The sequence below is a fragment of the Thyridium curvatum genome (assembly GCF_004353045.1).
Source record: "Thyridium curvatum strain D216 chromosome Unknown NODE_46_length_333320_cov_79.933738, whole genome shotgun sequence".
NCBI lineage: Eukaryota > Fungi > Ascomycota > Sordariomycetes > Thyridiales > Thyridiaceae > Thyridium > Thyridium curvatum.
Window position 1 is genome coordinate 169,747 of NW_022156801.1, and position 26,658 is coordinate 196,404.

General features: G+C 53.2%; 11 protein-coding genes across 11 annotated transcripts; 5 read left to right on the forward strand and 6 right to left on the reverse strand.

Moving 5' to 3' along the window:
* Positions 1–475: 475 nt before the first annotated feature.
* Positions 476–2,213, forward strand: E0L32_007523 (uncharacterized protein; the record flags this gene model as incomplete). The annotated part of the gene is made up of 3 exons (XM_031142276.1): positions 476–778; positions 849–1,608; positions 1,804–2,213. 3 exons carry the CDS (start codon positions 476–478, stop codon positions 2,211–2,213), a joined length of 1,473 nt encoding a protein of 490 aa, XP_030993497.1.
* Positions 2,214–3,306: 1,093 nt separating this feature from the next.
* On the reverse strand, positions 3,307–6,025 carry E0L32_007524 (uncharacterized protein; the record flags this gene model as incomplete). Its single annotated transcript, XM_031142278.1, has 7 exons — positions 3,307–3,772; positions 3,840–4,887; positions 4,949–5,418; positions 5,470–5,544; positions 5,603–5,621; positions 5,689–5,715; positions 5,788–6,025. The coding sequence occupies 7 exons, from the start codon at positions 6,023–6,025 to the stop codon at positions 3,307–3,309; spliced, it is 2,343 nt and encodes a 780-aa protein (XP_030993498.1).
* Positions 6,026–7,195: 1,170 nt separating this feature from the next.
* E0L32_007525 (uncharacterized protein) lies at positions 7,196–8,412 on the forward strand (the record flags this gene model as incomplete). Its single annotated transcript, XM_031142279.1, has 2 exons — positions 7,196–7,381; positions 7,441–8,412. 2 exons carry the CDS (start codon positions 7,196–7,198, stop codon positions 8,410–8,412), a joined length of 1,158 nt encoding a protein of 385 aa, XP_030993499.1.
* A 300-nt stretch (positions 8,413–8,712) lies between these two features.
* On the reverse strand, positions 8,713–9,507 carry E0L32_007526 (uncharacterized protein; the record flags this gene model as incomplete). The annotated part of the gene is made up of 1 exon (XM_031142280.1): positions 8,713–9,507. The coding sequence occupies one exon, from the start codon at positions 9,505–9,507 to the stop codon at positions 8,713–8,715; it is 795 nt and encodes a 264-aa protein (XP_030993500.1).
* Positions 9,508–11,496: 1,989 nt separating this feature from the next.
* Positions 11,497–14,132, forward strand: E0L32_007527 (uncharacterized protein; the record flags this gene model as incomplete). The annotated part of the gene is made up of 4 exons (XM_031142281.1): positions 11,497–12,500; positions 12,553–13,272; positions 13,329–13,801; positions 13,882–14,132. 4 exons carry the CDS (start codon positions 11,497–11,499, stop codon positions 14,130–14,132), a joined length of 2,448 nt encoding a protein of 815 aa, XP_030993501.1.
* A 142-nt stretch (positions 14,133–14,274) lies between these two features.
* Positions 14,275–15,866, reverse strand: E0L32_007528 (uncharacterized protein; the record flags this gene model as incomplete). Its single annotated transcript, XM_031142282.1, has 4 exons — positions 14,275–14,555; positions 14,611–14,822; positions 14,885–15,602; positions 15,659–15,866. The coding sequence occupies 4 exons, from the start codon at positions 15,864–15,866 to the stop codon at positions 14,275–14,277; spliced, it is 1,419 nt and encodes a 472-aa protein (XP_030993502.1).
* Positions 15,867–16,455: 589 nt separating this feature from the next.
* Positions 16,456–18,018, forward strand: E0L32_007529 (uncharacterized protein; the record flags this gene model as incomplete). Its single annotated transcript, XM_031142283.1, has 4 exons — positions 16,456–16,601; positions 16,662–16,973; positions 17,030–17,235; positions 17,291–18,018. 4 exons carry the CDS (start codon positions 16,456–16,458, stop codon positions 18,016–18,018), a joined length of 1,392 nt encoding a protein of 463 aa, XP_030993503.1.
* Positions 18,019–18,195: 177 nt separating this feature from the next.
* On the reverse strand, positions 18,196–19,655 carry E0L32_007530 (uncharacterized protein; the record flags this gene model as incomplete). The annotated part of the gene is made up of 5 exons (XM_031142284.1): positions 18,196–18,692; positions 18,747–18,937; positions 18,998–19,147; positions 19,195–19,419; positions 19,486–19,655. The coding sequence occupies 5 exons, from the start codon at positions 19,653–19,655 to the stop codon at positions 18,196–18,198; spliced, it is 1,233 nt and encodes a 410-aa protein (XP_030993504.1).
* Positions 19,656–20,677: 1,022 nt separating this feature from the next.
* E0L32_007531 (uncharacterized protein) lies at positions 20,678–21,492 on the forward strand (the record flags this gene model as incomplete). Its single annotated transcript, XM_031142285.1, has 2 exons — positions 20,678–21,268; positions 21,328–21,492. 2 exons carry the CDS (start codon positions 20,678–20,680, stop codon positions 21,490–21,492), a joined length of 756 nt encoding a protein of 251 aa, XP_030993505.1.
* A 660-nt stretch (positions 21,493–22,152) lies between these two features.
* Positions 22,153–24,003, reverse strand: E0L32_007532 (uncharacterized protein; the record flags this gene model as incomplete). The annotated part of the gene is made up of 4 exons (XM_031142286.1): positions 22,153–22,269; positions 22,493–22,906; positions 23,017–23,380; positions 23,771–24,003. The coding sequence occupies 4 exons, from the start codon at positions 24,001–24,003 to the stop codon at positions 22,153–22,155; spliced, it is 1,128 nt and encodes a 375-aa protein (XP_030993506.1).
* A 423-nt stretch (positions 24,004–24,426) lies between these two features.
* Positions 24,427–25,684, reverse strand: E0L32_007533 (uncharacterized protein; the record flags this gene model as incomplete). The annotated part of the gene is made up of 5 exons (XM_031142287.1): positions 24,427–24,643; positions 24,694–24,816; positions 24,882–24,954; positions 25,037–25,615; positions 25,663–25,684. 5 exons carry the CDS (start codon positions 25,682–25,684, stop codon positions 24,427–24,429), a joined length of 1,014 nt encoding a protein of 337 aa, XP_030993507.1.
* Between the last annotated feature and the right edge of the window lie 974 nt (positions 25,685–26,658).

Below are 26,658 nucleotides of genomic sequence, written 5' to 3' on the forward strand. Positions count from 1 at the left end.
GCCCTCTTTTCTTTTTCTTTTTTTTTTTTGCTTTCTCGCCGCCCGCCCGCCGCCGGTCTTGTCACCATCTAGCTCCCAACATGGCGGGAGCCAGACCAGTCTTGCTTGGAGCTAGAAGCCCATCCCGCCCCACCACATGCTCTCCGTCAATGGTGTCAGTGGTGGTGGTGCGGTGCTGGGGTGAGCTCTTCGCCGTAAAGGTTGCATGCACATGTGCGTTGTGTTTGCGCCGGGCCACTAGTTAGCTCTGGTGTCTGCCCACTTGGCGGGAAGCAACAGTGAGGAAGAGAGAGAGAGAGAGACAAAAGAGCTTGAAGATTGTCTAGCCTCTCTCTCTCCTTGCTCCTCTCCCACTCCTTTCGTAGGTCCGTGTAGCTCCCAGGTGTGGTGAAGCAGGAGATTGATACCTTTTGTTTGCCCATCAACTCTGCCGTAGAGACGCTCAGTTCCGCCTCCGCCTGCACCACCACCAAACATGAAGTCCAACGTCTTGAGCACCGCCGCCGTCGGTGCGGGGCTCCTCGCCGCCGGGGTCGCAGCCCAGACGGCCTGCGCCTCCGTCCTGGTCCCCTCCTACTCGCCGCCCTCGGTCGCCCCCGGCTGGAGCGCGCAGCTCGTCGTCAACGGCCTCAAGAAGCCGCGCAGCATCCAGTTCGACGCCGGCGGCGGCCTGCTCGTCGTCGAGAGCGGCAAGGGCATCACCCGCTTCACCTTCAAGGACAACGGCGGCACCTGCCTCGCCGTCGACCAGGCCATCACCGTCGTGGCCGACACCACTGTAGGTTCTGTATCCTCTGGCTGTAGAAGGGAGGCACCCAATTGCTGATTCCGCAACCAAACAAAACCAGCTGAACCACGGCCTCGCTCTCGCCAACGACGGCAAGACCCTCTACGCCTCCAACGTCGAGGCCGTCTTCGCCTGGGCCTACGACCCGGCCCGCGGCGCCCTCCTCGGCGACCGCCGCGCCGTCGTCGCCAACATGAGCAACAACGACCTGACCACGCGCACCCTGCTCATGTCCCAGGCCGTGCCGGGCCAGCTCGTCGTCTCGCGCGGCTCGGCCGAGAACTACGACGTCGACGCCCTCAACAAGTCGTCGGGCCTGTCGCAGATCCGCGCCTTCGACCTCGCGCGCCTGCTCGACACGCACCCGCCCTACAACTTCAACGCCGACGGCCGCGTGCTGGGCTGGGGCCTGCGCAACTCGGTCGGCGTCGGCGAGCACCCCAAGACGGGCGCCATCTACAGCGTCGAGAACTCGATCGACGGCGTCAAGCGCGAGGGGTCCGACATCGACCGCTCCAACCCGGGCGAGGAGCTCAACTACCACGGCTTCCTCAACGGCACGACCGCCGGCCAGGGCGGCAACTACGGCTACCCCAACTGCTTCGCCGTCTGGGACACCAACCTGCCGGGGACGAGCACCGTCGCCGGCGGGCTGCACGTCGGCGACCAGTTCAGCCTCGTGCAGAACGCGACGCTCAACGACACGACCTGCGCGCAGCAGTACGTCGCGCCGCGCCTCACGCTGCCCGCGCACTTTGCGCCGCTCGACATCCTCTTTGGCGACGACGGCGCGCAGGCGTACGTCTCCTTCCACGGCAGCTGTAGGTCCTTCTTCTTCCCTCTCTCTCTCTCTCTCTCTCTCTCTCTCTCTCTCTCTCTCTCTCTCTCTCTCTCTCTCTTTCGTCCCCAACTTGGCCCTGCCTGCTTTTTTTCCCTTTTTTTCTCTTTATCTTTTACCGAAAAACAGACCTCCTCGGAGAATTATGTGTGCGTTTGCTAACAGAAACACAAAATAGTCGACAAGACCAACCCGCAGGGCTACCGCGTCTCGACCATCGACTTCGACCCGCAGCGCGGCACCCCCCTCGAGCCCCCGAGCAGCACCCGCGCCCTGAGCAGGGACATCATCTCCAACCCGGGCCAGGCCGCGCAGTGCCCGGCCAACTGCTTCCGCCCCGTGGGGCTGGCCTGGGGCCCCCGGGGCCGCCTGTTCGTCACGTCCGACACGACGGGCGAGATCTACGTCCTGAGCAGGGACGCCTCCTCCTCCTCCTCCTCCTCCTCCGGAACGACGGCGACGACGAGCGGCAGCATCGTCACGGCCACGGGCAAGGCCAACGGCGCCGCGGCGGCACTCGGCCGGCCGGCGCTTGGCGTGCTGGGTGGCGTCGCGGCTTGTGTTGTTGGCGGTTTGATGGTCTTGTAAATAAATTAAAAATTGCGTGAGTTGGAAAAGCGGCTTTCCCTTGTTTATTTTTGGAGATGCAAGCGAGAGATACTCAGTGGGCACTTATTAGCATGTTTGAAAACGCTGCTGGGTGGGCTTTCGTGTCTCTCTTTCTCGAGCAGTACTCCAGAATACTATGAGATACGTATACATATTGAATTGCGCAATGGAAGCAATGCTTTCGCTCCTCGCAATTGGAACAGAATAGGGATCTGGAACTGCATCTGTTGCCTGTTGAAAATGTAGAGGCAAAATCAAAATCGGTGGTGGCATTGATGCTTAAGGTTGCGTTGTTGCGTGGGCTCGCTCATTAGCCCGAAAATTAGGTGAGAAGCGTGCTGTTATCCCTCCGGGTGATAACTACAGTGCCCCATTTACACCGTTGAGAGGTACCTATAGGTACTGTTGCATCGCTGCACGACACAGTGGAGTAGCGCAACTGTGGTCGCCTCCATTTAGCAGAGTCGAGCACGACCCCCTAGGAAAGGAATGCCCCTGAATCCGAACCAAGTTCCTTTCCGGACACAGGAGTCTCTTGGCAAGAAACCCACGAGGCATCTGATCCAACAAAGATTCTTTGTTGCCCTGCCTTTTCCTTTATAGATCGATTCTGCTCCCGTGCGAGTCAACCTCCGTCCCAGGCTAGACTGGTGACAGTGGACCCGGGGAGAGCTGGGCATGATAAGTCAACTAGCAGCTCGCATCCTCCCAGCGAAGTAGCGTAGCTCAACTGTTTTTTCCATCAGACGACGAAAGAGACCTGGCTTACCAGGGCTTCGCTTTTTGCAATTTGGGCAGCTGGCAGGAGGAATGCGTGTGTTCGAGCCGTCGTTTGTACCCTGATTTCTTTTTTTCCCGGTCTGGTTTCGTCTTTCCCTCGCACGAGGGGATGCAAAGTCGTTCTGAACGCAGGTGGTCTTTCCCTCACGTCAGGAGTTGCAAGGTCGTCGCACGGCACGAAATCAATTCCCACTCTAATCATGACACACTAACTCTACTCACTGTCAAGTCTAGAAGGACAAAGAAAAGAAAAAGAAAAAGAAAAGAGAGAAAATCCTTCTTTGTTTCCCCCCTACTTCCCCTTCTCCTTCTCCCCAAACTTGAGCGCCTGCCTCTTCTCGATCCGCGCCAGCTCGCGGTCGATCTTCTTGAAGCTCCACGACTTCCACATGAGCGGGTACAGGAACGGCCGCAGGTCGTGCCGGTGGTCCTCGGGGCTGTAGTCGTTGCTGTGCAGGGCGGGCGTGAGCACCGTCGACTTGTGCCGCGCCACCGAGTACTTGTGGAAGAAGAGCTTGACCTTCTCCGCGACCTGGGCGGGCGTCATCCGCGGCGCGTCGTCGCCGCCGGCACCGTCCCCGTCCCCGTCCCCGCCCCCCGGGTGCGCGGCGCGGTCCTCGCTCCAGTCGTGCACCAGGCGCAGGAACATGCCGTAGGGGCCGAGCTTCTGCTCCTTTCGGAGCCGGCCGAAGATGGTGAGCTCCTTGTAGGTCATGCCCATGTCGGCCTCGTCGGACTGGACGTAGTCGTGCGTAATACTAGAGGATGACGTGTCAGAAGCGGGTAAACAAAAGGGGGCAAGTCAGCACACGGCGACAAACGTACGGCTCAAGCTCCGCCGTCGGGATAGCCTCGAGGAACTCCCGGAGACACGGCAGCTCAAATTCGGTCTCGGCCCACGCGATGAATCGCTTCAGGTCGTCCTTGTCGATACTGCCGATGGGGTTGATGTCGGCGCTCGAGCAGTCGTACTTGGTCAGGTATCCCACCAGGGACTCGCCAACGTTGGCGGATCCCAGAACAAGCAGGCCGCCGCCACCGGGACGACCTCTCGCAGTCGGGAGAACCTGCCCAAATTGGTAGGCAGTGACCATGCGGACGCGCGCCTGAATGCACTGGAGAGTCAAGTTCTCCTGGTGAGTACCGCCATGCACCTTGAATCTCGGCGTGAAGCCGATCGCATTGGTGATGAGGTTCTTCTGCGCCTGGAAGACCTCGTCGATGTCGAGGTTGATATGGTAGGAGCCGATAGCAGTGGAGAGATCCTTGGCGCGCTGCCGCGTCTCCCTAGAACTCTGCTCCCGCATGCCCATGTAGATGGTCGTGAAGATCTGGCTGCACAGCTCCTGCGGCGTCTCGGGGAGCTTGTCGTCGTACTTGGCTATGCGTTTCACGTCGTCAATGACGTCCTGATTGCCGTCCTTCATGGCCTGGATGACGATGCGGCACATCGAGTAGACGATCGTTGCTGTGGCGCATGAATCGATACCGCCGCTCAGAGGTACGAGGTAACCAGCGGCGCCAGAGCGGCGTAGGTAGTCCCAGAGGTAGCAGCCGGCGCAGAGAGCGATCTCTTCTTCGACGGTGTGGATCCGAGGTTTGATGGGCTTCGACGGGGCAATGGAGACATCTGCGTCGTCCTCGTCATTGCCGATGCTAAAGTCAGTCTGTATCCTCTGGTATTTTGCTGTCGACAAGGCAGCCTGCAGGCCACGGCTCATCGCCATGCGGTGTGCCCTGACCTCGTCCAGGTCCACGGTGGCAGTGACCACCTCGACGTCGCTGAGGCTGAACTGCGATCCCTGGGCAACGATGTTTCCGTTCACTATAACCATGGCGCAGCCATCGTAGTACAGGCGGTCGCCATCACAGCCTGCCAGTCTCCCGTGAGTGTTCCAAAGCTTTCAAACAGGGGCCGGGTAGATCCATCGTACCTTGCTGGTTGGAATAAATATAGACTCCACCCGCTTTCCGCGTGGCCTCGGTAATGAGGGACAGGCGCAGGTCGAGTTTCTGAAGCGAGAAATGGGAGCCTGAGCTGTTGGCGAAAATCTCGACACCATCGAGACTCTGGTTTATATGCGGCGCATTGGGAGTGAAGAGCTCCTCACACGTCTTTTGGGGGTTAGCTTCTCCAGGCGATATGTTTGACGAGATATGGTCGGGTTGCTCACCTCCACTGTGTAGATTCGTTTTGTTAGCATTTGAAAGATCCTCCCGGCTTCGAGATACAAAAGCGACAAACTCACCTCCAAGGCAGGTATCGGGCGTGGATATGACAGCGTCACCAAAGGGGACATGAGTTACACCGACAATCTCTTGGATCTCAGGAGGCAGGTGGTAGTCCTCAGTCTGGCACGGATGAAGCCATGGAACAAAGTGCCGGTGTTCTCGGTAATTGCCGCTGTTGGAGCGTCAGCAAGGTTTGGTCAAGCGAGGCGAGGATCCCACATACTCGTTGGCCAGAAACATCTTGGGGCGGATGAGGAGGATCTTGCCATCCAGGATTATAATGCGGCAGTTAAATTTCCTATTGCTGTGGTCAGTTATATGTCTTTTGGCAAATGCTGGTGTCGTATGTGACTGACTGGTTGCGATGCAGAACGGCTGGATAGAAGTCAGTATCTTGAACTTTGCCCGGCGGGATGTGCTCTGTGGATGCCGGTAGACTTACGTGCTCCCACGTCGATAATGATTCCATCTGCTCATTTTGTGGTAAGTACATGGCCAGAGCTGAAAAAGCTAGCTACCAGTCCGGCCCGGGTCGACTCACAGCACCTCTTGTCGAGCAGAATGCGACGAAGCATATCCCACGAGTTTGAGTAGGTGTCAATCTCGTTGAAGTGGTCGAGACATCCGTAACCCGGCACTTCGAGCTCGGATCCCACTCGCAGCGTTGCTCCGCGCTGCTTTGCAATGATGATAGACTCGATGATTCGGCCAGTGTTCCCTTCCCAGTCGAGGGCCCATTGTCCGAGTGCCACGGCTGCTACCGTGATGAGACGGCCCATTTTGAGAAGTACAGGTCAAATGGAGCTCCGGATGTATGTGTAAGAATATCTGTGAGTCTAGGAGTGCGGCTCGGATGGGGGATGGGAAGGTGGAGCCTCTGAATTCACAGGACAGTGAGCTGTGCAAGATGCGAGTTCTTTGAGGTAACTGGTGGTAAATTGATTGCATCACATGACAAGCTCTTAATCCACCAGGTGGGAGGCGGGGTGGTGGTGGGCCTGCACCACCTAGGTAGCGAGTGCACCGGGCTCCAGCGATTACTACCTCTAGGTCGCCCGCAGCTCAGAGTGTCTATCAGTGAATTAGCGGGATTTGGCCTGCCAGAAGCAGCTCAACAAGTGTGGGCTGTAAACGGAGCAGGCGCCGCCACTGTATCCCTTGGAGGATAAAAGCACACTTTCTCACCTAATTTTCGGGCTAACCTCAATGCAACAACGCAAGCATCAATTACCCTCCGTAAGTCTGTCCCCATGGAAAGCTTCACGCAGGGCGGTCCAGTGCTTGGTGCTAGGTCAGTGATGCAGCTTGACCACACGCAGCCAGCCTTCGTCTTTCCTCATCGGGGTCCCTGCCTACCTACCTTAGGTACCTACATCAATAAGCGCATCGTCTCCCCCTCCGGCCCGACTTTCTTTTGGCCGTGCCTTGTGTGTTTGTTTGTTGTGTGTTCCTCACCCAAAAAGTCTTGAATTTGCCGTTCTCAGCTGTCCTCGACGCCCTCTTGATCTCTCATAGATAACCCACCTGATGAGAAAGCACAACACAGCAGGTTGGTCCCCAGGGTGTACAGTGTTCACGATATGATGCATGTGTCTCAAAGAATGTCAATTGGCGCAAGAGTCTGCACTGGTGTAGCCTTGATGTGGGCAACGACATAACTTGTGAAACTGTCTGCATGGCTGCGTTCGTACAGCGACAGAGCTCAGCAGCCATCCATCACTTTCTTCCTTTGTTTTCTTTCTCCTTTTTTTTTCTCCGGTTGCAAAAAGTCGCGGTTTTAATTTCCTTTGTTGCACTGCACCATGCCCTACCCTTCTTTGTGCGTGCGAGCCTGCCATTTGTGTTCTGTGAGGCAATATATAAGAGGTATTCGACGTCTTGCACACCTTCTTGTCCGTTTCGTTATCTCTTGGTATATCAGCTTCGCCGCCATACTTATATAACACCAAATGTATCCAGACTGGCCAGAGCCGGGTGTTGACTTGGAGCCTTTGCCGCGTGTTGACGGTCCGAAACTGGGACCCTTTGACTTCAAAGGTCCTCAAAGGATTGAATTTCTCGAATACCTTGGCTCCGGCCAGCATTCGCACGTCTTCAAGGTTCAAATACTTGGCACTGTCTATGCCCTGAAATTGGTATGAGTACTCACATGCACCGGATGATGGAAAGCAGAAACTGACTGAGATATACACAGTTCAGATTTACCTACATCTACGACTGGATCGGTCCCGGTCCACGCCACACTGAGCTCGACGACATTGAGGCAGTAAGCGCCTTTTACCAGTACTCTGAGCCCTTCAGTGCCGAGTGCCGCGCTTTTGGCCGTCTTCAAGAATCTGGCCACGAGGAGCTCGCTATCGAATGCTTTGGGTACTTGCTCCTGGACGAGGAGCATGAGCGCACTCTTATGAGCCGCTTCAGTGACCTCGACCTTGAATTTAGCGGAACCTGGAGCGAACCTGGCATCGAAGAACGCTCCCGCTACCCGGGGGAGAGTGGCAAGGATCCTCCTATCCGAGGTATCGTCAAGGAGTTTGGCCAAGAAAACACAGTGCTCAGAGTCAAAGATGCTAAAAAAGCCCTCCGAGATATCATCCAGCTCCAGCAACTCGGCATCGTCAATATTGACCCGGAGCAACGACAGATCATCAATGGCAAGTTCGCCGACTTCAGCATCGCAATCACCACGCCTCACTACATGATGAATCCGGAAATGAACATTTTCCTGACGCCGGAGTGGCGATCGGCTGTGGAGTACGAAGCGTTTGGACACAGCCTCCGTGACTACTTGGAGTTTGACAACATGATCGTGGGATGGAATTGTGAATTGAAATGGACGGGCAACAAGAAGCACAAACCCCTCTCGGTCTTCGCGTTCCCCAACGGCAAGGGCTTGCAAATCAAGTATGACCTCAGGAAAAGCCCTGACCGAGAGCGTGCCTTCTCATACGTCGACCCGAGAACGTATGACTGGAGGGCGCCACGGCCCGGTAAGACGCTTTCTTCGAAGCCCCCCAGGTGGTATTATGAGGGCAGCGACCAGCATCTACGGAACCTAAAGAGATGCACGGATTTCGTTCCTGGAATTGAGTGGAAGTACCGGGCGGGCCTTATTTGCCCCGACAAGGGATCACATTGGTTTGAGGGTATCATTGAATCTGTATAGTGTGTTATACGCACTCCCATTCTTGGGGGGTTTCTTCTTCGCTGCTCTTAGTCTTGAGCGCAGAGCTACTGTGAGAAGAGCTAAAGTTTTGCTAAGCTAAAGTTTTGCTATCTCTATCAAGGTTCCAGTCGTATCAATCATGCCCTGTTTCCTCATCTCTCCTGACACATCCCTCCGCCTCCTTCACTTGCCAACTTCTGTTCCATTCGGCCTTCATCCTCGCTGCCAATATGCTCATCACCCCAATATCCCTCCACGAGTCGTTCATTGATCCCGGCCACGGCTTCTGCCCCAACGATTTTATCCTTGTTGATTGCCCAACATGGACATGGCTCGCATGCAAAGCCACCAGAGAGCCAGGTCAGCTGTGAGATTTGATGTCTCATAGGTTGACCATGGGATCGGCTTAATAGATGCTTTCCATTTGTTCCCGCTCGCCAAGGTGAAACGGCACACCACCATGTCCTCATCAGTCTGGATGTACCCAAACTCTGTGCCGGCGATCTTGCACAAGTTAGCCAGTTCTCGCAATGGCTGAAGGCCCCCCTTGTCCAGGTCGCCGAGACTGCTTACGGCCCTTCGGGCACTCCAATGGGAGCTTGGGCGCGCAAGACCGACCACCAAGATAGATGCCGGGAATCGATCGAGCTGGATGATGTGGTCGGGCCTGAGTGTCTTTCTGCCATCAAAGAGCTTTGGAAGTTGTGTCTGGTCAACGTCGTTGTATCGAAAACGCAGGACTATGCCGGGAAACAGCTGAAGGTGCGACTTGGCAACATTTAGGGATGCCTGCATCATAGCATCGTTCCGAGCAACGAGATGTCCAATGCTCTTCGAATTGGTGATGGGTAGGTCCTCCGGAGCCTCCACCGCGATCGGAAGCCTGTCCGATGGGATTGGGATATCAAGGAGGGCGCCGAACTGCCTATCAAGGTTCCCCAGTGTAAAAGCATCCCAAATGGTGACGGGATCTTCGAACGTCGGCCATTTTGTGTTTGTTGGGTGTTGCTGGGATCGAGCAGAGCAGGTAGTGAATGGCTTGTTCTGGGTGAGAAAACGCCGCAGGGTAGTGGTAGCATGAGGTTGTTGCGCCATGGTTAACAACTGTCAAAGAGCGCAAGAATGAGTGACAAAGCCCTGTTCTGGAAAGCGTAGTTGGGTGGAAAGAGTAGTTGGGTGGAAAGAGTAGTTGGCTGGAAAGCCTAGTTGGCTGGAAAGCCTAGTTGGCTGGAAAGTGTAGTTGGGAGGGGGTTTTCTTTGAAGTGACACTCTTGCTCATGGGGATAATATTTTGGATTGGAAATTTCGTAGTCTACGATGGGTTCTGCGCAGCTATTTGTATACTTTATGAGAAGGGATGGCTGGTGACTATCTTTGCTCCGGTCTCATTAGTGACTCTTCCACAGTCACAGGAGCCAAAAAAACAACATGCATGCCCTGGTTCTGAATGCGAACAGGCAGGTTTTCAAGTGAAATCCAGAAACAAGCGGATCGGTGACTCTGACACAGGAGCAAAGAACAACAGGTCAGACTGGCTCTGAGTGAGAACAGGCGGTTTGTCCAGTAACCCGAAAATCAAGGCGCAAATTATGACAATCCTTTTCAGTCATGGATGATACTCAAGCTTTCTGCATGCCCGGGCAGCTTGAACACAACATTTTCCCTTGAGCGAGCTGATATGGTCTTATCTGTGTCATTCTTTCCAGATGCTGACATGAAGCGGCCCAGCCGTCCCAGCTGGCCAATTGCTAACTGGACAGACTTCTTCTGCCTGGACAATTCTTCATGTTGTTGGTCATCTTGATCTTGTGCGCAACCGCAACAAGACAAACAACAAGAAGATCATCAAATCTAAGGGCGGCCAGAAAACCAACATCAAACTAGTGACCCACAAGAAGACAAACAATGAGAAGATCGTCAAAGCTGTGGATGACCAATCAAGCAGGGGCAAGAATGGTTGACAGCGGTTCATCAGGAGATAACTGAATGTGAACAATGCATGCCCTTTTCTCGAGAGCTCGTAAGGGCTATCGCACTACCTCAAACCAATTGCGCTCAATGGACTGTCAAGTATTTCGTGGACAGCCCGTCACCTAATTTGACCGCCACTTACCAGTGTGTTGTTGGCTATTATGGGCGACCAGATGCACCGCAACAAACTAGTCGCTCACAAGACGACAAGCGACAAAAAAATATATCATCAAACCTGGAAAACAGCTACAACAACGCCAGAATTACATCAGACTTGTGACACTGTTTTATCATGGATTGTTGATCGTGGCAGAGAGGCGCTGGAGTTGGTCCTCAGTATAAAATTGATTCCGTCTCAAATCAAACATTTGCCCGAGTGGCCCTTTGAATTCCATTTCGAGTGTATGAGAGGACGCCCGTCCGCGCAGATGAAATTTGAGGGTCGCCAGCTTTGGTCCAGGCTGCATGGGCACTTAGATGCAAATGGATATCATGATGTTCTGGGCGTTCATAGTCATTTACATTTACGTTGCTCATTCCTAGAAGGCACAGTATTAATTTGGTCTCGAACCCAAGTATAAAGAGACCATTTGGGGACGCTCAAGATATTCATGTTTAGTCTTTTGGTCGCGTTTGCGGCGGTGACTACTGTTGCCCTTCCTCTCGATGAGCCCAGCTAGGATCAACTTCTCCGTTGCAAAACTGTTCTCAAGATCCCTGGCCGCGATCTTTCCAGTAAGTTCATCTTTCCGAGTCGAGAGAGGTCCTAGCACATCATAGTTCAAGGGGCTGAAAGAGGATCCACATTGATTGAGTGTCATGGTTTACACGAACTAACTGAGATCATCGACGTACCCAACTAGTACGCAACGGATAATAAATCCGCCTATCTGCGGAGTGCTCACTAGTGCCGATACCTGCCTCGTGGGGACAGCACCTTATTCCCACGTACTTGCTTCTGGAACACTTGACCTGATGGCCTAACAACCCTTGATGGGGATATACCAAACCAACAATGCGGCAAGACTGAGGCATTCATGGGCCAGATACCTAAGGCTGCTGTTCAGTCACCACGTGGCAACTTGTACTCAGTCCACCACTGAGGCGTGCCATATGGATCAAGTCTTTGCATCAACGCCAGACGGTTTGCAACGCCGGCCCTATCGTTCAAAGAGGAACCGGCCGTGCATGCTTTGTCGTGCGCGCAAGACGTCATGTCGACGTGCGGACAATGACATCTCGTGTATAACATGCCGCAAAAGGGGCCAGCGCTGCAGCTTCCTCAATGACATCGCGCCAGAGGCGAGACCCGCCGGTCTGCCGAGCGGGAGTGCTGATGATGGCCACGGGCTGGATAGCATGGGACAGCCCGGGGACGGCTTCAGCACATCGATACTGCCGGAGAATGTGGTCAATGACGCTGGGCTAGGGTTCCCCGATCACCGAATGAATGACGGCTTCCCGCACTACTCTGTGGACATGGAGGCCATGTACGGGGGCTTTACGGATGCAAGGATATGGAGCAGTCCGCCGCTTGAAGAACCGCAGTCTGTGAATGCAGCGCTTGGATCCGACCTGATGCACTCCGATGAGGAAATCTTCGAAGCACGCGAGCGAGTCGCTTCACTGCCCGTCCCAGAAGCTTTAGAGCCCAGCCTGAATCGTCCAGAGAAGGCGCCGCAAACGGAGATTAGCTTCTCCAATGGAGCTAAATCTACTCCGAGACTGCCGATTGACCGTAGCAGTGCAGCTACTTTCAGCATTGACCAAAGACCTGACTTTCAGAGCACATACTTTGGGCTCTCAGGAGAGTCGGACCCGTACCTGCTACGGCATTACCTGTACAATGACGCGGATGAGTTTCCCTTTCTCCGAGTCATATACCGAAGGACCCAGCACGGCACCATACCTCGTGACCAGCTTTCGGTCACGGAACACCCCGCGGCTACAGCTCAGGACAGCAGCCATGTACCTGTGCAGTTCCTCCTAACTTCGAATGAGCTTGGTGACGAACTGAGGCGCCTTGGGCCCACAAATCACCTATATGATCATGAATCGGTCAGGGAAGAGCTGAATAACCTCGTCAATGAAGAGATTGGGCAGAGGCTAGTCTTGTTGTAAGTCTTACCAATCGTCTGACCCGTGCCCGACGCGACTCTAACGGCCTAGATTTGTCCAATACGTCTTCCCAGCATTCCCCGTTATCTCTCGCTCGCGACTAGCAACCGCGCTTGGTGACTATTACGAGTCCTCTTCCACGAGAGCTGCTCCATTGCCAAGTTATCTCCTGGCTGCCATATATGCTTCCGCGCTTCCTTTCACGGCTTATGACGACATTCTGTGCGTCTCCAGCGTCTACAAAAAGCCCCCTGCCGAAAAACTATGGCAGATGGTGTATGATGGTGTCCAGACAGACCTTCATACACCGCGATTGGCCACGATCTCGGCGGCACTACTGTATCTTCACCGGCCCCGAGTTGGAGTTCAGCACGTCTCGGCCGACAACTCCTTCGCCTGGTCTTTGATGACCTCGATTGTCGGCCTGGTCGCGAGTCTGGCGTTGCACTTGGACTGCAGATCATGGTCCATCCCGCCGTGGGAAAAGCGCCTAAGACGTCGTCTGTGGTGGATGACCTTTTCCGAAGCTACGTGGAGAAGCCTTTTGTTGGGGAGACCTTCAGTTATCTCTCCAGACCAATGGAACGTCTCGGAGCTCACATTTGCGGACTTTGAGTTCGAGGACAATCCTTCTCTCGATGAGGAGATTTCAGCATCGAATGACTTTGCTGCAAAGCTGCGACGCGCAATGTCAGAGTCCGACGGTGGCACGATGTCGCAAAAGCTCGCGACATTGGCAACCATTGCCGACAACATCTATAGATGTCTTTAGTAAGCTTATAGGCACTCATTTTACGGTGATGGAATGCACTGACACGTTGATGCAGCACGATACGGGCAACCGCGAAGCTCGCCAACGACCTTTCCGGTTCCATCAGGGCTATTAGGCCTCTTCGCGAGGAGTTAAAGTCATGGTATGCCAGTCTCCCCGTCCATTTGAAGACCCCGAGGGCGGACCCTGAGCGGGCAGCCCCCGCTGCACCAAGCTCAGTGGCGTGCCTGAAGTTTGCCTACCTCACTCTCGAGATACTGCTCTACCGCGCTTTGTTACGGCCGCTTGGGAACATTGATTTGGAAGATGCCTCGATAAACACACCCCGAACAGACCAGTTTATATCAGGCTTTCTCGCAGAGGGATCTTGTAATGACTCGGATTCGAACATGGCTGGACAGATGTCACATGATAGCCTGCGAAACGAAGTTGAACTGATCATTTGCGCCGCCGAAAATTGCGCGAGGATTGTCAGTACCTTCACCGTGGAGCTAATGTCATGGGACTTCGCCGGCTTCTGGTACTCCTGTAGGTGTTCAATTTCCCCGCGACGCAAACATCGGTGACTATCGTGTGCACGAGGGGCTGACCTGTGCGTTTCATCTCAGGGTCGCGTATCGGCTGGGCAATCACTTCAAGCTTCCTCGCCCTGCTCTTTGTCCAATCACCGAGCGTGGAGCACGCAAAGACGTGCAAGACGCTCATCGACAAGTGGAGGCAGATACTGCGGCATCAATCGCAGAGCTTTGAAGATATGAGCCTTGGGATTCTTCGACTAGACGCGATGTACTGGTCGGACATGAACAAAATATTCAGGATCAACAGACACGTAGCGCAAGTCATCAAGGAATCAACATGAAGTCGATGTTATTGCATCACAATGGTAGTACTTTGTCTTTGAATGCCTATCACGATGTGTTGATTTTCATTATGTTTTACTGACTCTCCAAAACTGTCCTACCCTGAGGACAAGCTCCTAGGGATCGACCGCCTCCTTGTATTTATACTGCCAACTGGAAGTCGCCGGCCTGTTTTGCGTTTCTCCTGCGGACCACGATGTAAATCAGACCGACAGCGATCAGCGCGATGGCCTCCATGGCCAGCGAGACCGCATTGCCCATTATATATCTCGGCGAGTCCTTCTTGGGGTAGATCTGGGACGACGGGATGCCGGATGCGTTGGCGATCGAGATTAGTAGGGGGATGCCGACGGAGCGCACGTGGTCGTTCTGCAGGTTGTTCGTCACCCAGGTGACGACGAGGGTGTTGTAAGGGTAGACGCCTACGGCGAGTCAATACAATCACAGCCAGAAAGCATAAGGCGCGAAGAAACTCACCAGCAGCAACCAGGAACATGGCAAACAAGTCTGCGCCGTGGTTTCCGGTTCCGACAGCGATCGCGTAGCCAATGAGAACGGGGATGGGGACGATCATGGCGATGATACCGCGCTTGTTGAGCTTGTCGGAGAGCCAGGCGATGAGACAGAGGAACAGGGTTGCAAAGACGTAGACAGGGATAGAGAGGTAGTTGGCCTGCAGCGAAGAGTATCTGTTGCGTGTGTCAGTTTTGTGGGCTTTATCCGCCAGAAGAACTGCGTGGAGAAGACATACCCAAAACCGACGATGAGAGTTGGCAAGAAGGTCGTAAAGCCAAATAGCGGGATGGACGAGCAGAACATGCCGATGGCGGCGATGTAGATGATGGGCTCGGTGAAGGCCATCTTGGCGTACTTCCACTCGAACTTCTGGTCGCCCTTGTACGCCGCGTCACGCTTGATGCGCAGGCTCATGACATTGCGTTCCTCAGCGTTGAGAAACCAGGCCCTTTCGGAGTCGAAGGGGAGCGTGACCCAGAGAGCCAAGCCGACCACGATGGAGATGCAGCCCTCAATGATGAAGAGCCAGCGCCAGGCCGCAAGACCGGCCTTTTCGCCCATTGTCTGGATGCCGTAGGCGATCAGCCCACCGAAGGCACCGGAAAGAGCGATAGCACCGTAGAGCACGGCGATACGCTTGGCCTGCTGGGCTCGGGAATAGACGGTGGAAATCAGGAAGGCAAGGCAGGGGAAGAGGCCGGACTCGAACATGCCGAGAAGAAGGCGGACGGCAATGCCCTGCTGATAGGTGTGGATGAAGCCGGTCCCGATAGTGATGACACTCCAGCCGATCATGGCGACGGCAAGGACAGCGTTGGCTCCCCACCTCTTGACGGCCATAACCCACGGGATCTCGAAGAGAACATAGGTCGGGTAGAACAATGTCGACAAGTCGTTGAATTGTGTTCCGACGAGTTTCAGACCCTCTTCAAAGCCAAACACTCGGGCATTGCCTGCCAATGTCTCATGTTAGTGACAACACCACCGACCCGGGAATGGCCAAACAAACCAATATTGGTCCGGTCGAGATAAGCAATGAGCATGAGAAGTGCCATTTGCGGCATCATAAACTTGTCAAACTTTGCAATGGCGCGCTTCTCTAGCACGGGATCTATCACGATCGAGCTGGCGCCCATGGTGGAATCAGGCAAGTCGACGGTGTTGCCCGGGACTGTGTCCAAGTCCATAGTGGCTTCTTTGGAGTGTTCCATTGTCATCATGTCTTTTGGCGCAGAGGTGAAGCTATTGAAGAATTGTTTTGAGATTGGGCAAAACAAACAGACGAGGCTGTCTGTTGATGTCCTTTATGAGTATTCGATGGGTAGGTGACTCTGACGACCATCGAACGAGTCCCGCCGAGATAAACTGTATCTAGTGATAAGCGGTCGCCGGATCGTTTCAGTAATGAGTCTTGATAACAGGCGCAAGCCGGTATCGCAGCCGGCGATAAGCGGTCACACGGAATCAGCCCAGCTGCGACTAACCAATGACTATCAACCGTCGCCGAAACTGTGGATTTGGCATCCGCCGAATGTGACTGTAGATCGAGGTGGAGATGATTTCGGCGAATATTTGTGGGTATGCCAGCGGCGGTTTGAGTGTGTATGGGAATCAAGGAATGCCAATGCTCGCCGGATCGTTGGGCCATACTTGCATCTCAAAGAGAATATCAAGACGCGGACACGCATCTTTCTCTCCGCACTTGACAAGCATCGAGCCAGCATCCCTTGGTCACAGTGCAAATATTACCTACAATTCACTTTCATTGCACCATTGCACCATTGCACTCACGTTCTACGCCGCAAAATGTCTACCACGGTGACCATGACGATGGCAACCCAAGACCCATCCCATCAGAGCGACCGTGTCGCCGCGGCATCCATAGACAGGCAAAAGCTGATGGACGATATTCACCACACGGCTCAATGGGGTGAGGGACAAAGATGGGGAGAGTACGTGATGCTCCTTCTCCAAGTCGTCCCCCCACGCACACTAGCTAATACATGACACAGTGCGCCGACTGAGATTGGTATGGCCCGTTTGGCATTGAGTGATGCAGACAAGCTGGTCCGGGACTGGTTCATCAAGGAGGTCAAGAAGTACGGCTGCAAAGTGCACGTAGATGCCATGGGCAACATCTTTGCTATCCGGCCCGGTAGGAAGGAAGGGCACCCCACGTTCATGGGCTCTCATCTGGACACTCAACCTGCTGGGGGAAGGTACGATGGTATCCTCGGCGTTCTTGCCGGTGTCTCTGCCCTGAGGACCCTGCATGAGTCTGGAATCGAGACCGAATACCCTGTCGGTGTTGTGGACTGGACCAAGTAAGTTGGCCTTTCTGTGTATGTTCTAAGATTGTCTAGCCGCTGACAATAAACAGCGAGGAGGGAGCAAGGTTCCCCCAGTGCATGATGGCTTCGGCTGTATGGGCTGGTGTTACGGACGTCAACAACACATACCAGATTGCCGACATTGACGATGCCAATGCCACAGTCAGGTCTGAGCTGGAGAGAATAGGCTACCTGGGCCCGACACCAGCCCATTACACCGCAACGCCCATGGCGGCGCATTTCGAACTGCATATCGGTATGTCAACCTGTTCTACAGTCGGGCGTATTCGTTGTCTGACACATTCGTATAGAACAAGGACCCATCCTCGAGGCATCACGCCAATGCATCGGTGCCGTGGAGGGAGTCCAGGCCAGCAAATGGTTTACCATCACCGTTGGGGGCCGCGATAGCCACACGGGAGCCACTAACTTTGAGAACCGGTCTGACGCCTTGTTGACCAGCGCACAAATGATCCTGCGCTCACACCAAGTCGCTACCGAGTTCTCATCACTGGCCTCGACTGGCCTCCTCTCTCTGGAGCCCGGCAGCACCAACACCGTTCCCGGAGTGGTTACCTTCTCTCTAGATCTCCGTTCCAGTGAAGACAAGAAGATCGAGGAGATGGAGAGCATCCTCCGCCGAGACTTCGAGAGCATCGCAAAGGGAGAGAGTGTGGGAACTGTAACCGCAGGCTGTACTCGTGGCCGTGGCTGCACCGTCTCGTGGAAGGTCGACTCGCATGCAAAGGTAGCAAATTTCGACAAGGAGTGCATCGAGTGTATCGAGAAGGGAAGCGAAACGCTTTTCGGAAAGAAGGCTGCATCGTTGACGAGGAGGATGTACAGTGGTGCTGGGCATGACAGCGTCCACACGTCTACAAGAGTGCCCACGGCTATGATCTTTGTACCGTGTAGAGAGGGCATTACCCATAACCCCACGGAGTACTGCTCACCAGAGGACTGTGCTAACGGCGCGCAAGTTCTTCTTAATGCTGTGCTGAGGTATGATCATCTTCGAGCAGTCAAGGCATCGTCATAAATTATATGTAGACTGTAGGAGTGTGTGGATAAAGGCAATCAAGAATAATGAACGAAACCCCATCCAGCTGATCTAATACTACATTACCGAGATAGTCTATGCCATTGAAAACCCTTGACACTCAAAACAAGAACAATCTCCGCCAGCGCTCGCATACAGAACAAAATGACTAGGCTCTCACAACACCTTTTTGAGACCCTTTGCCACACCCTCAACCGCAGTCTTAGCAGCGGTGCCCTTCTTTGTGACAACCTTCTTCTTGGGTGCGGACTTCTCATGAGCCTCTTCCCCCTGCTTCTCGTCGGTCTTCGATTTGGCTGCAGTTGTCTTTTTGGCGGCTGTCTTCTTCTTGGCCGGTGCCTTCTCTGCCTCTTTGTCGGAACCCTCGGCCTCGTCGCCTGTGGCTGCCGTCTTCTTGCTCACCTTCTTTTTCACAGGCTTGGATGCCTTGGTCTTCTCACCCTCCTCGTGGTTGGCATCCTCTGATTTCCCCTTCGAGACAGGGGCCTTCGCTGTAGTGGTCTTCTTCTTGGCAGGTTTCTTGGTCTCTTTCCCTTCACCCTTCTCCTCGTCTCCATACTCTGGTCCCGTTGTCTTCTTGGCCTTCTTCGTCTTCTTCTCGCTTTCATCTCCATCTCCAGCTGTAGACTTCTTGACGGACTTTGTTGTTGTCTCTGCAAAATCCCAGTCAACATACTTTCTCCTACCTATTTCAGGGATGTGCTTACTCTTTTTTGCTGGCGTTGCCGCGTCGCCCTCTTCATCTGTGCCCTTTTTTGTCGTCTTCTTCTTTGCCGGCTCCTTGCCCGATTCAGTCTCGGGTTCCTGCTTGCCTTCCTTTGACTTCTTTCCCTTGGAAGGAGACTTCCAATCCACCTTTTCAGGACGTGGGTAGTACTTGGGCAGTTTTCCATCAACCCTAATTCATGAGCTTAGCATGCGCATTTTCGGCTTTCAAGGTGAAAAGATATCCACTTACTCTTTGTCAGTAGAGCCTCCCTTCTCGTCTTTAGTGGGCTTGTCTGTTTGCTTCCCGGCCTTGTGCAGGCCCCTCTCGGACACATCATCGGCCTCCTTCTCATTCTTCGTTTTCTTGGCCTTCTCTCCCATTGAGCGGTCGGCAAAAGTCCTATCAAATGTTAGCCAGCGGTCAATGCAAAGAGATATGTCACATACTTTTTGGGTTTCTTGGACATATCCTCCTCATCTTCCTCTTCATCTTCATCAGCCTCGACCTCTTCTTCCTCATCATCATCGCCAGTCTCATCTCCATCCTCTTCTTCCTCTTCCTCCTCCTCCTCCTCCTCCTCCTCCTCATCCTCATCCTCATCTTCATACTCAACCTCTTCTTCATCATCACCCCCCTCTTCACCTTCATCCTCTTCATATTCCCCATCCACACTATTCCCATATATGTTAGTATGATTATTACTAGCGCCAACAGTTGAGGTTGATCATGTAACTCACTCCTCGTCCTCTTCTTCACCCTCTTCATCCTCCTCCTCGCTATACTCCTCGCCTTCTACTTCGTCCTCATCTTCATCCTCCTCCTCTGTTACCTCTTCGACATCCTCATACTCGACATCCTCAGGCTCCTCCTGCGCCTTTCTGGTAGGCTTGACCGACTTGGGAGGCATATTGGGAGATGCTGATGATACTGGAGCTTTGGCGTAAGATATGGGAAGACAAAAAACTGCGCTCCGATCGGGACGTGTTGTATGGTGGATATATGAAGATGGCAAGCAATAGAAATGAGTTGGTGAATTCACAAAGGCTACTTGTAAGGCTCTTCTCGCCCGGTCTTATACGCTTTGAGCACGAGTTTTGATCACGGCCAGGGCTTCCCAGTGTCCGTTCGCTAAGCCCTCGACGTGCTATTCTAAGACTTAGCCACACGAGCTGAACGTGGAAGGATATCCCACATGGGCAATAAGTGATTTCGCAGACCAGAAGCACTCAAAACCTATGTTAAGACATGTCACTTATGATGTACTGGGGTACATGGCAAGAATTGAACTGAAGTCTTTTCGATGTATTCACAATGCTGAAGTGTTGTCTCGCGATTAGTAACCGTGCACCCCGCGCATCATTCGAGCTGACAATGCCAATTTCTCTCCCTATCAGACTGCGTTGACAGCTGGTAGTCATCAGTCTGATCTCAGCCGGCATCAGCGAGGTTGGGTACCTTAGTAACAGACGCCATGCAGTTAGTAGGCGACTTATTCTGTTGATATCAGCCGCGCTGGGGCCACTGAGTTTGGGGGCCGAATCGATCACACCCGGATATTGAACGAACCCGTCTCCAATAGCAATGCTAATTTATCCCTCCGATCCTATCAAATTAGTCATAGCCAGTCAGCAACTTGGCAAGCAAGTGGGTGTATGCGTGCTTTCTGCCAATCTCTTTCTCACTGCGCCACCCAATTGCAGAATCCTATCCCATGCGACCAGTCGAATTGGGAGCAGGCTTCCTTTAGGAGGCCTGAATGCTGACATGCAAGAGGGAACGGTTTGGAAAAGTCTTCCTTGACATCCTCGCCTGGCTTCCAGTCGGTCCTCCATCTCCAGTCTCCTTCGGCTTTAAACCTTCTCTCGCAACTCAAGCAAGATCACGTCGCAAGATATCACGACTATCACTGTCACCATCGCTCTCCCAACAATGGCTTCAAACTACCAGCAACCACAGTATCCCGGCCCTTACCAGCCGCAGCCTCACGCGGTGCAGTACCAGCCCCTGACGCCACTGACACCGGACCTGAAGCAGGGCCCAGTGGCAGGAAACAGACTCCATGAAGCCATCAAGCTCTGGAAGGGCCGCGTATCGCGCGTGCGTGCCATCTCGCGCGTCATTTCGGCGCTGCTCGACACGGTCATGTTCGCCTTTATGGCCTTTGTCATCTCCGTCTTCCTCGCCACGCGCCACGACGAAGCACTGGGGCGTCCGATCTGGCCGCGGGATCCCAAGACCTGGCCCACCGTCATGCTGTTGGTTGCTTCGCTCGCGACGATGGCGGCGTCGATCCTCGTAGCGCTGTACTATTGTTGTTGTTTCAAGCGAGCCGCCGACAGCTGGAAAGTCATCGTCGTGAGCTACGGGATTCATATTGCGCTGTGGATCGTGGTTACCTTCTTATACCGCTGGGAAAAGGCTTTGGATGATCTATGGGGCTGGTCGTGCACAGACATCGCCACTGAACTGCAGGAGCGAGGGCATATCAACGTTGACTTCTCAAAGCTCTGTGTGATACAGGTCAGTCATTTCACGGTTCACGCAGGTCTTTCTATGCTGTTACTAAATCTCCCTGACAGGGCGCATCATGGATCATTTCCATCGTCGAAACCAGCTTGAAAATTGTCTTTGCCATCGTCAACTTTCTTTTATATCGCAAACTCAAGAAGATGGAGAAAGCAAAGCGGCACCTGGCCCAAGGAGCTGGCGAGGGGGCGTTGGGGCTTTTGGATGCGGTCTTCTAGATGATTCCTCATCTTGCAGCAGCCACTGGTGGTTTCGATGTACATGTATTTTCATGTCGGGTTGGGTGTGCCGGCGGGAGAAGGGAGGGGGGCGTCATGCAGGTGCCAGAGCCTTTAGTTGAATTGTGGTTGAGAAGATTCCATGTTGTATGTCCCTAAAGTTCCCTTCACACACCCATGTCACTTCAGCTGCACGTTGCCTGTTCCGGTCCGCCGTAGTGGACGACAGCAGGAGTGCGATCACACCCAATGCCCAAGTTCCAACATGAAGAGAGATAAAGTTAATATACATAAAGAATATAATTTAATTGCAAAAGTTAATCAGCAATAAAGGCCTAGTATACACTATCTCATCTTTTCTTATATCTTGTCCTCAGCCTATTTCGTCCGTCATAACAACGTCTGATAAAGCTGTCCCCCATCAGTTCTGGATACTGTGTCTCGACTAGCTTGCCCACTTCCTTGTCCTGCATGTCTCTGGCATGATCGAGCACAGGTAAGGTATCAGTCGTGATAATCTGAGACACAGCCTGCCATAAATTACCCAGCTCCGAAACGGCGGTAAACCGGCAGAAGAGTATGGCAACAGCAGCCATCAAGAAGAGATGGACCGTCATAATGGCCACAACACCTATGAACCCAGCCCATCGCGAAGGAATATCAACCCGAGAAGAGAAGGCCGCGGCCGCCAAAGTGGAAGGCGACACCTCCTGGTGGTAGTCGTAATAGATCATCTGGAATATTCGTGTGAATAAGGACTGCACTGCCAAGGCGGGACTATTCGTTAGACGCAATGTGTCCTGGAATAAAGCGACTTGCGCCAAGTGCGCCGCTTCCACGTCGAGCTGCTGTTGGACAGAACCATGAACGAATGTAGGTTGGAGCGGGTCGTCAGCCCCTTCAGCATATCTGAGAGACTTCTGTAATTTGAGCCATTGAGCCTCGAACCTGAGTGATCCGCTGGATCCCATGCAAGATGAAGCAACCCACGGTCCTCTACCGATAGGGGCTCCAGACTTGCACCGAGCTGAGACCGCGATTTCGTGGTATCGTATGAATTCAGGGCACGTCTCCATGGAGTGACTGGCTCAGGACCGTCTTTGGAGCTCGTCATTTGCACTTCGAGAAACTGCGAGCTCTGATTTGTGTAGCACATAGAAGTCCGGAGAAGGTCCTCTCCATTGTGGTCGAGAACGATCGACCAGGGGCCATCAGTACGCGCCATGGTGGCAGGTACCTGGGTGTAGTCGGTCAGGTTGAACTTTGAGTAGTTGTGGAAAGTAAAGTCGAGAATCATGTATGTCTGGGGCGCAAGCACACTGACGGGAGCGATGAATTGGTCCCCCGGCTCTCGTATCGGAGGAAACGGAAGCACGTAGCACAGCGTCGTGAGTCCCGTGGCGCTTTCGTTTGACTGCATTAGCTGATAGGGAATTGAATACGGGATCGGACAGTAAAAAGCGATCGGGACTGTCGACGTGTTCGACAAAGGGGCAAGCCCGAGTCCACGCTCATGTTGCCCACCAGTGTGTAGTAGTCGCCGCCTCCATGCTTGCTGAACACCAAGTCGGTCAGGCGAGGACTGGCACAGAGCACACGGAAGTTGAGCACCTCAGCAGGTCCTTGGAAATCGCGCAGACTGGTCCTTTGCGCCTCGGTCGTCAAGGGCATGGAAGCCCGGTAGGTATTACCGGTGTCCTGGAAGGCATCCCCGCTAACATAGGAACCCGGCTCTTCGGCGAACCGCCAATTTGCCGCCGGAGCGGCCGCGAAGTAGTTTGTGGAGGGGGAAGCGGATGTTTCATAGTCTGCGATTGCCGTGATGTTCATGAGGCCCTTGATTGTGGTCGAGTGAAAGTCGGATAGTAGGAGCGTCGACAGGAATTGGCTGGCTGTTATGGCCAGTATTTCAATAAAGATAAATAGATATATCAGAACAGACATTGGCCGTCGAGAGCGAGGCGTCAGTCTCTTGCAGAAGGGCAATCTGTCAGCTTCGAAAGCCTGGATATTTGAGCTTCTGATCAGTGGCCATGTCCCTGATGCTCTTGGGCTGCTGAGTCTGCGGCCAAACAGTCATATCGTCGAACTCAAGCTTTCTAGCTCTGACTCAGTTCTAAGAAATAAACACCAAACCCCAAGCCCTCTTTAATCAAACACTCTGTAGCATAGCTCTCATTCCGCATACTCTCAAACCAACTGACAATTTCCTCGTCCATCGCCTCCCCGCCCGCCTTCTCCACCATCTCCTCCGGGGATTCGCACACAAAGATCTTACCCCCCTGTTGTTCCCAGAGCTTCATAATGTCGACCCTGTCCTCCCACAGCCGGTCTTGCACGTGCTTGCAACCCCGGGCTCTCGCCGGTCCTGCGTGAGTACGCCCTGCGCGTGTCGATGGCGCCTGCGGCCTGACACCGGTTGAGCTCCTTGCGGTACAAGTCGTCGGCACTGGGGTCGTGGTAGCTGTAGATGAGCAGTGTTGGCGCGAGCTTGTGACCGGTGCCGACCATGGTGGCGCGCTTCTGAATGAACCCTCTAAAGGGCGCGAGGCCGGACCTGGTGGTGATGTAGATAATGGGTGTGTGTTCTGGATAAGTAGAAGATCAATATTGTACACTTCAACAAATCTCTATCAAGGTCTTAAGCTTTTACATTCTAATTTAGATAAAGTTCATAATTTTTGACCTGCTTATCTAGGTTTCTTATTGCTCATATAGCTCTCAAAATATTTCAAAAGTCCTAACATGACATATTAAAGCTATCTGCCCCTAATATCATTAGTTGTGTAGTATCGTTCTTATGCACTATGTTATCTTAGATATAAGAAAAAGAGATCTGATTAGAGCCTGCTTTATATAGGAAAACTAGTACAGTATCTAAACGGAAGATCATTTCACCCTATATAACCGATTACCTACTGTAAATAGAGATAACTACTTCCTCTTTCGAGGCTTGACCTCCTCCTCCTCCTCCTCTTCATCTTCATCTTCTTCATCTTCTTCTTGCTCTTCATCCCCATCTTCATCCTCCTCCTCTTCTTCATCTTCATCTTCCTCCTCTTCTTCATCTTCATCTTCCTCCTCTTCTTCATCTTCATCTTCCTCCTCTTCTTCATCTTCATCTTCCTCCTCTTCTTCATCGTCTTCTTCCCTGAAAAACACATTAGAAACTGCTGTTAGGAGATACTAGATGTGACTTACTGTTCTTCATTATCGTCTTCTTCCTCTTCCTCATCTTCTCCTTCGGTATGCTCCTGGTCCTCATCATCCTCTACATCCTCGCCCTCAACCTCTTTCTGATCGCCCTCTTCTTCATCATTGGCACTGAACACAAATATCATCAGCTTTGTTCTAAGCATTCCAATTTTTGAGGCTTGGAAGGGACCTACACTTCCTTATTCTTCTCTGCCGCCTTCTTTGCTTCCTCCTCTGCCTTCTTTTTGGCATCAGCCTCAAGCTGTGCTGTACCAGAAAACACATTAGTCAAAACATTCCTCGTAAACGATAGGCTGGCTGGGGTGGGAAGACTGCTTGAAATACTCACCCTTGTTGGCGGCGGCTGCATCCTCCTCGGCCTTCTTAGTGGCTGCAGCTGCCTCCTCAGCCGCCTTTTGATCGGCTGCCTGCTTATCCTCTAGAGCCTTGATCTCGTTGGGATCTTTCTTTTGCTGGGCAACTTCGAAGTGGATGTGCATAAAGATGTCGGTCCACTTCTTGTTGTTTCCAAAATACCAGATGTAGTCTCTCTCCCACTTCCCGCGCCGGAGATACTTGCCTGTCTCAAATACGTAGACCTGAAAGTTGACAAAAGTGTCCTTGCGGACCTCCACGTCGATGAGGTCCATGGGCAGAATCTGGCCCTCCAGATTCTGGAAGTCGTCGTGTGCCTGGTCGGTGCAGATGAGGATGTTGTACTGGCCATAGGTGGCCTCCTTGATGGCATTGACGGAGTTGTCTAGGAATTGCTTGCGGATGTTGAACTCATTGTCGTTGTTGCGCGCCTGTTCCTTCAAATCCTCGGCCATCTGGCGGGCGATGTCTGACAGGTGCTTTCCGGCCTCGGCCAAGCCCACGACAGTCCCTCCAATATCTCCAACACCGCCACCCTTGCCGGCCGCGACGGCTGCAAACAATCAGACTTGAACTTGGGGTAATGGACAAGATACTAACCTCTCATAACAACTCCCGCCATTATGGTTGATGTTGGTGATTTACACGCGGTATTACGAATTAGATGAGTGTTTCAATGGTAATACACAATGTATATCGTGTTTATTCGCTTTATTCCTCGACGTCACCAAGCGTGAGTGCAATGCACTGTTATATCGTTTGTCGTCTGGCGCCTGCATGATGCTGAATAGCTTCTGTCAGCACGAAGAGGTTGCGTTGAGTCTCAGCCCCCCTCGGCCTAGCCTTTTATTGCTACGACCTCGGCCAGAATATGCTTTCCTCTTCAATAACAAGTTACCATGATTGTTTCGGGCCTAATCCAGGGTGTCGGGAGGGCTGGCACAGCTGACACAGCCGCTGCTGAGCGCCGCCTGCTTACAAGGAGATTTTGATCACCTGTTAGGTTCGAGGGAGATATCGACAAGGTCAGATCTCAAATTTCGCCATGGCTACAAGTTGGTACTCAGGATTGAACATGCCGCGAGTTCTGTGTACAAGAGATATTAGCAAAGCGACTGCTCCACCTGGACCCCGAGGTTCGTCAGCCGCGTGGAGGTTGTCAGCATCATAGCCTATCAAAGGCTGGGTTGGAACTAAGAATGGGTTGCCCAGCGCTGGCGATTAGTAACTCAACCACCATGTCGCCTTCGGAGCTGCCGTAGGTTTGGTGAAATAAGACAGAGCTGAAAGTTATAAACTGATACGAAATTCAGTTGTGATAAGGTGCATGGGTCTTGAGGTTTGTCATACAACCCTCAACTGCTCATGTCATACAGCGAGAACCGCCTTACTCATCCGCAGTGTGACTAGGGCCCTATATTGCTTGGTGCTTCTATTTACATGCATTTGGACGTCGTCCAAAGGAGAGCATCTGATTGTGAGTAGGGATGCCCTCCCGACGTAAGCAGGCAAATATGCGATCCAAGTCGAAACGCGCTTCGGCACAGCCACAGAATTAGCCTACTGAATTACCGACAGGTTGGACAACTCAGCATC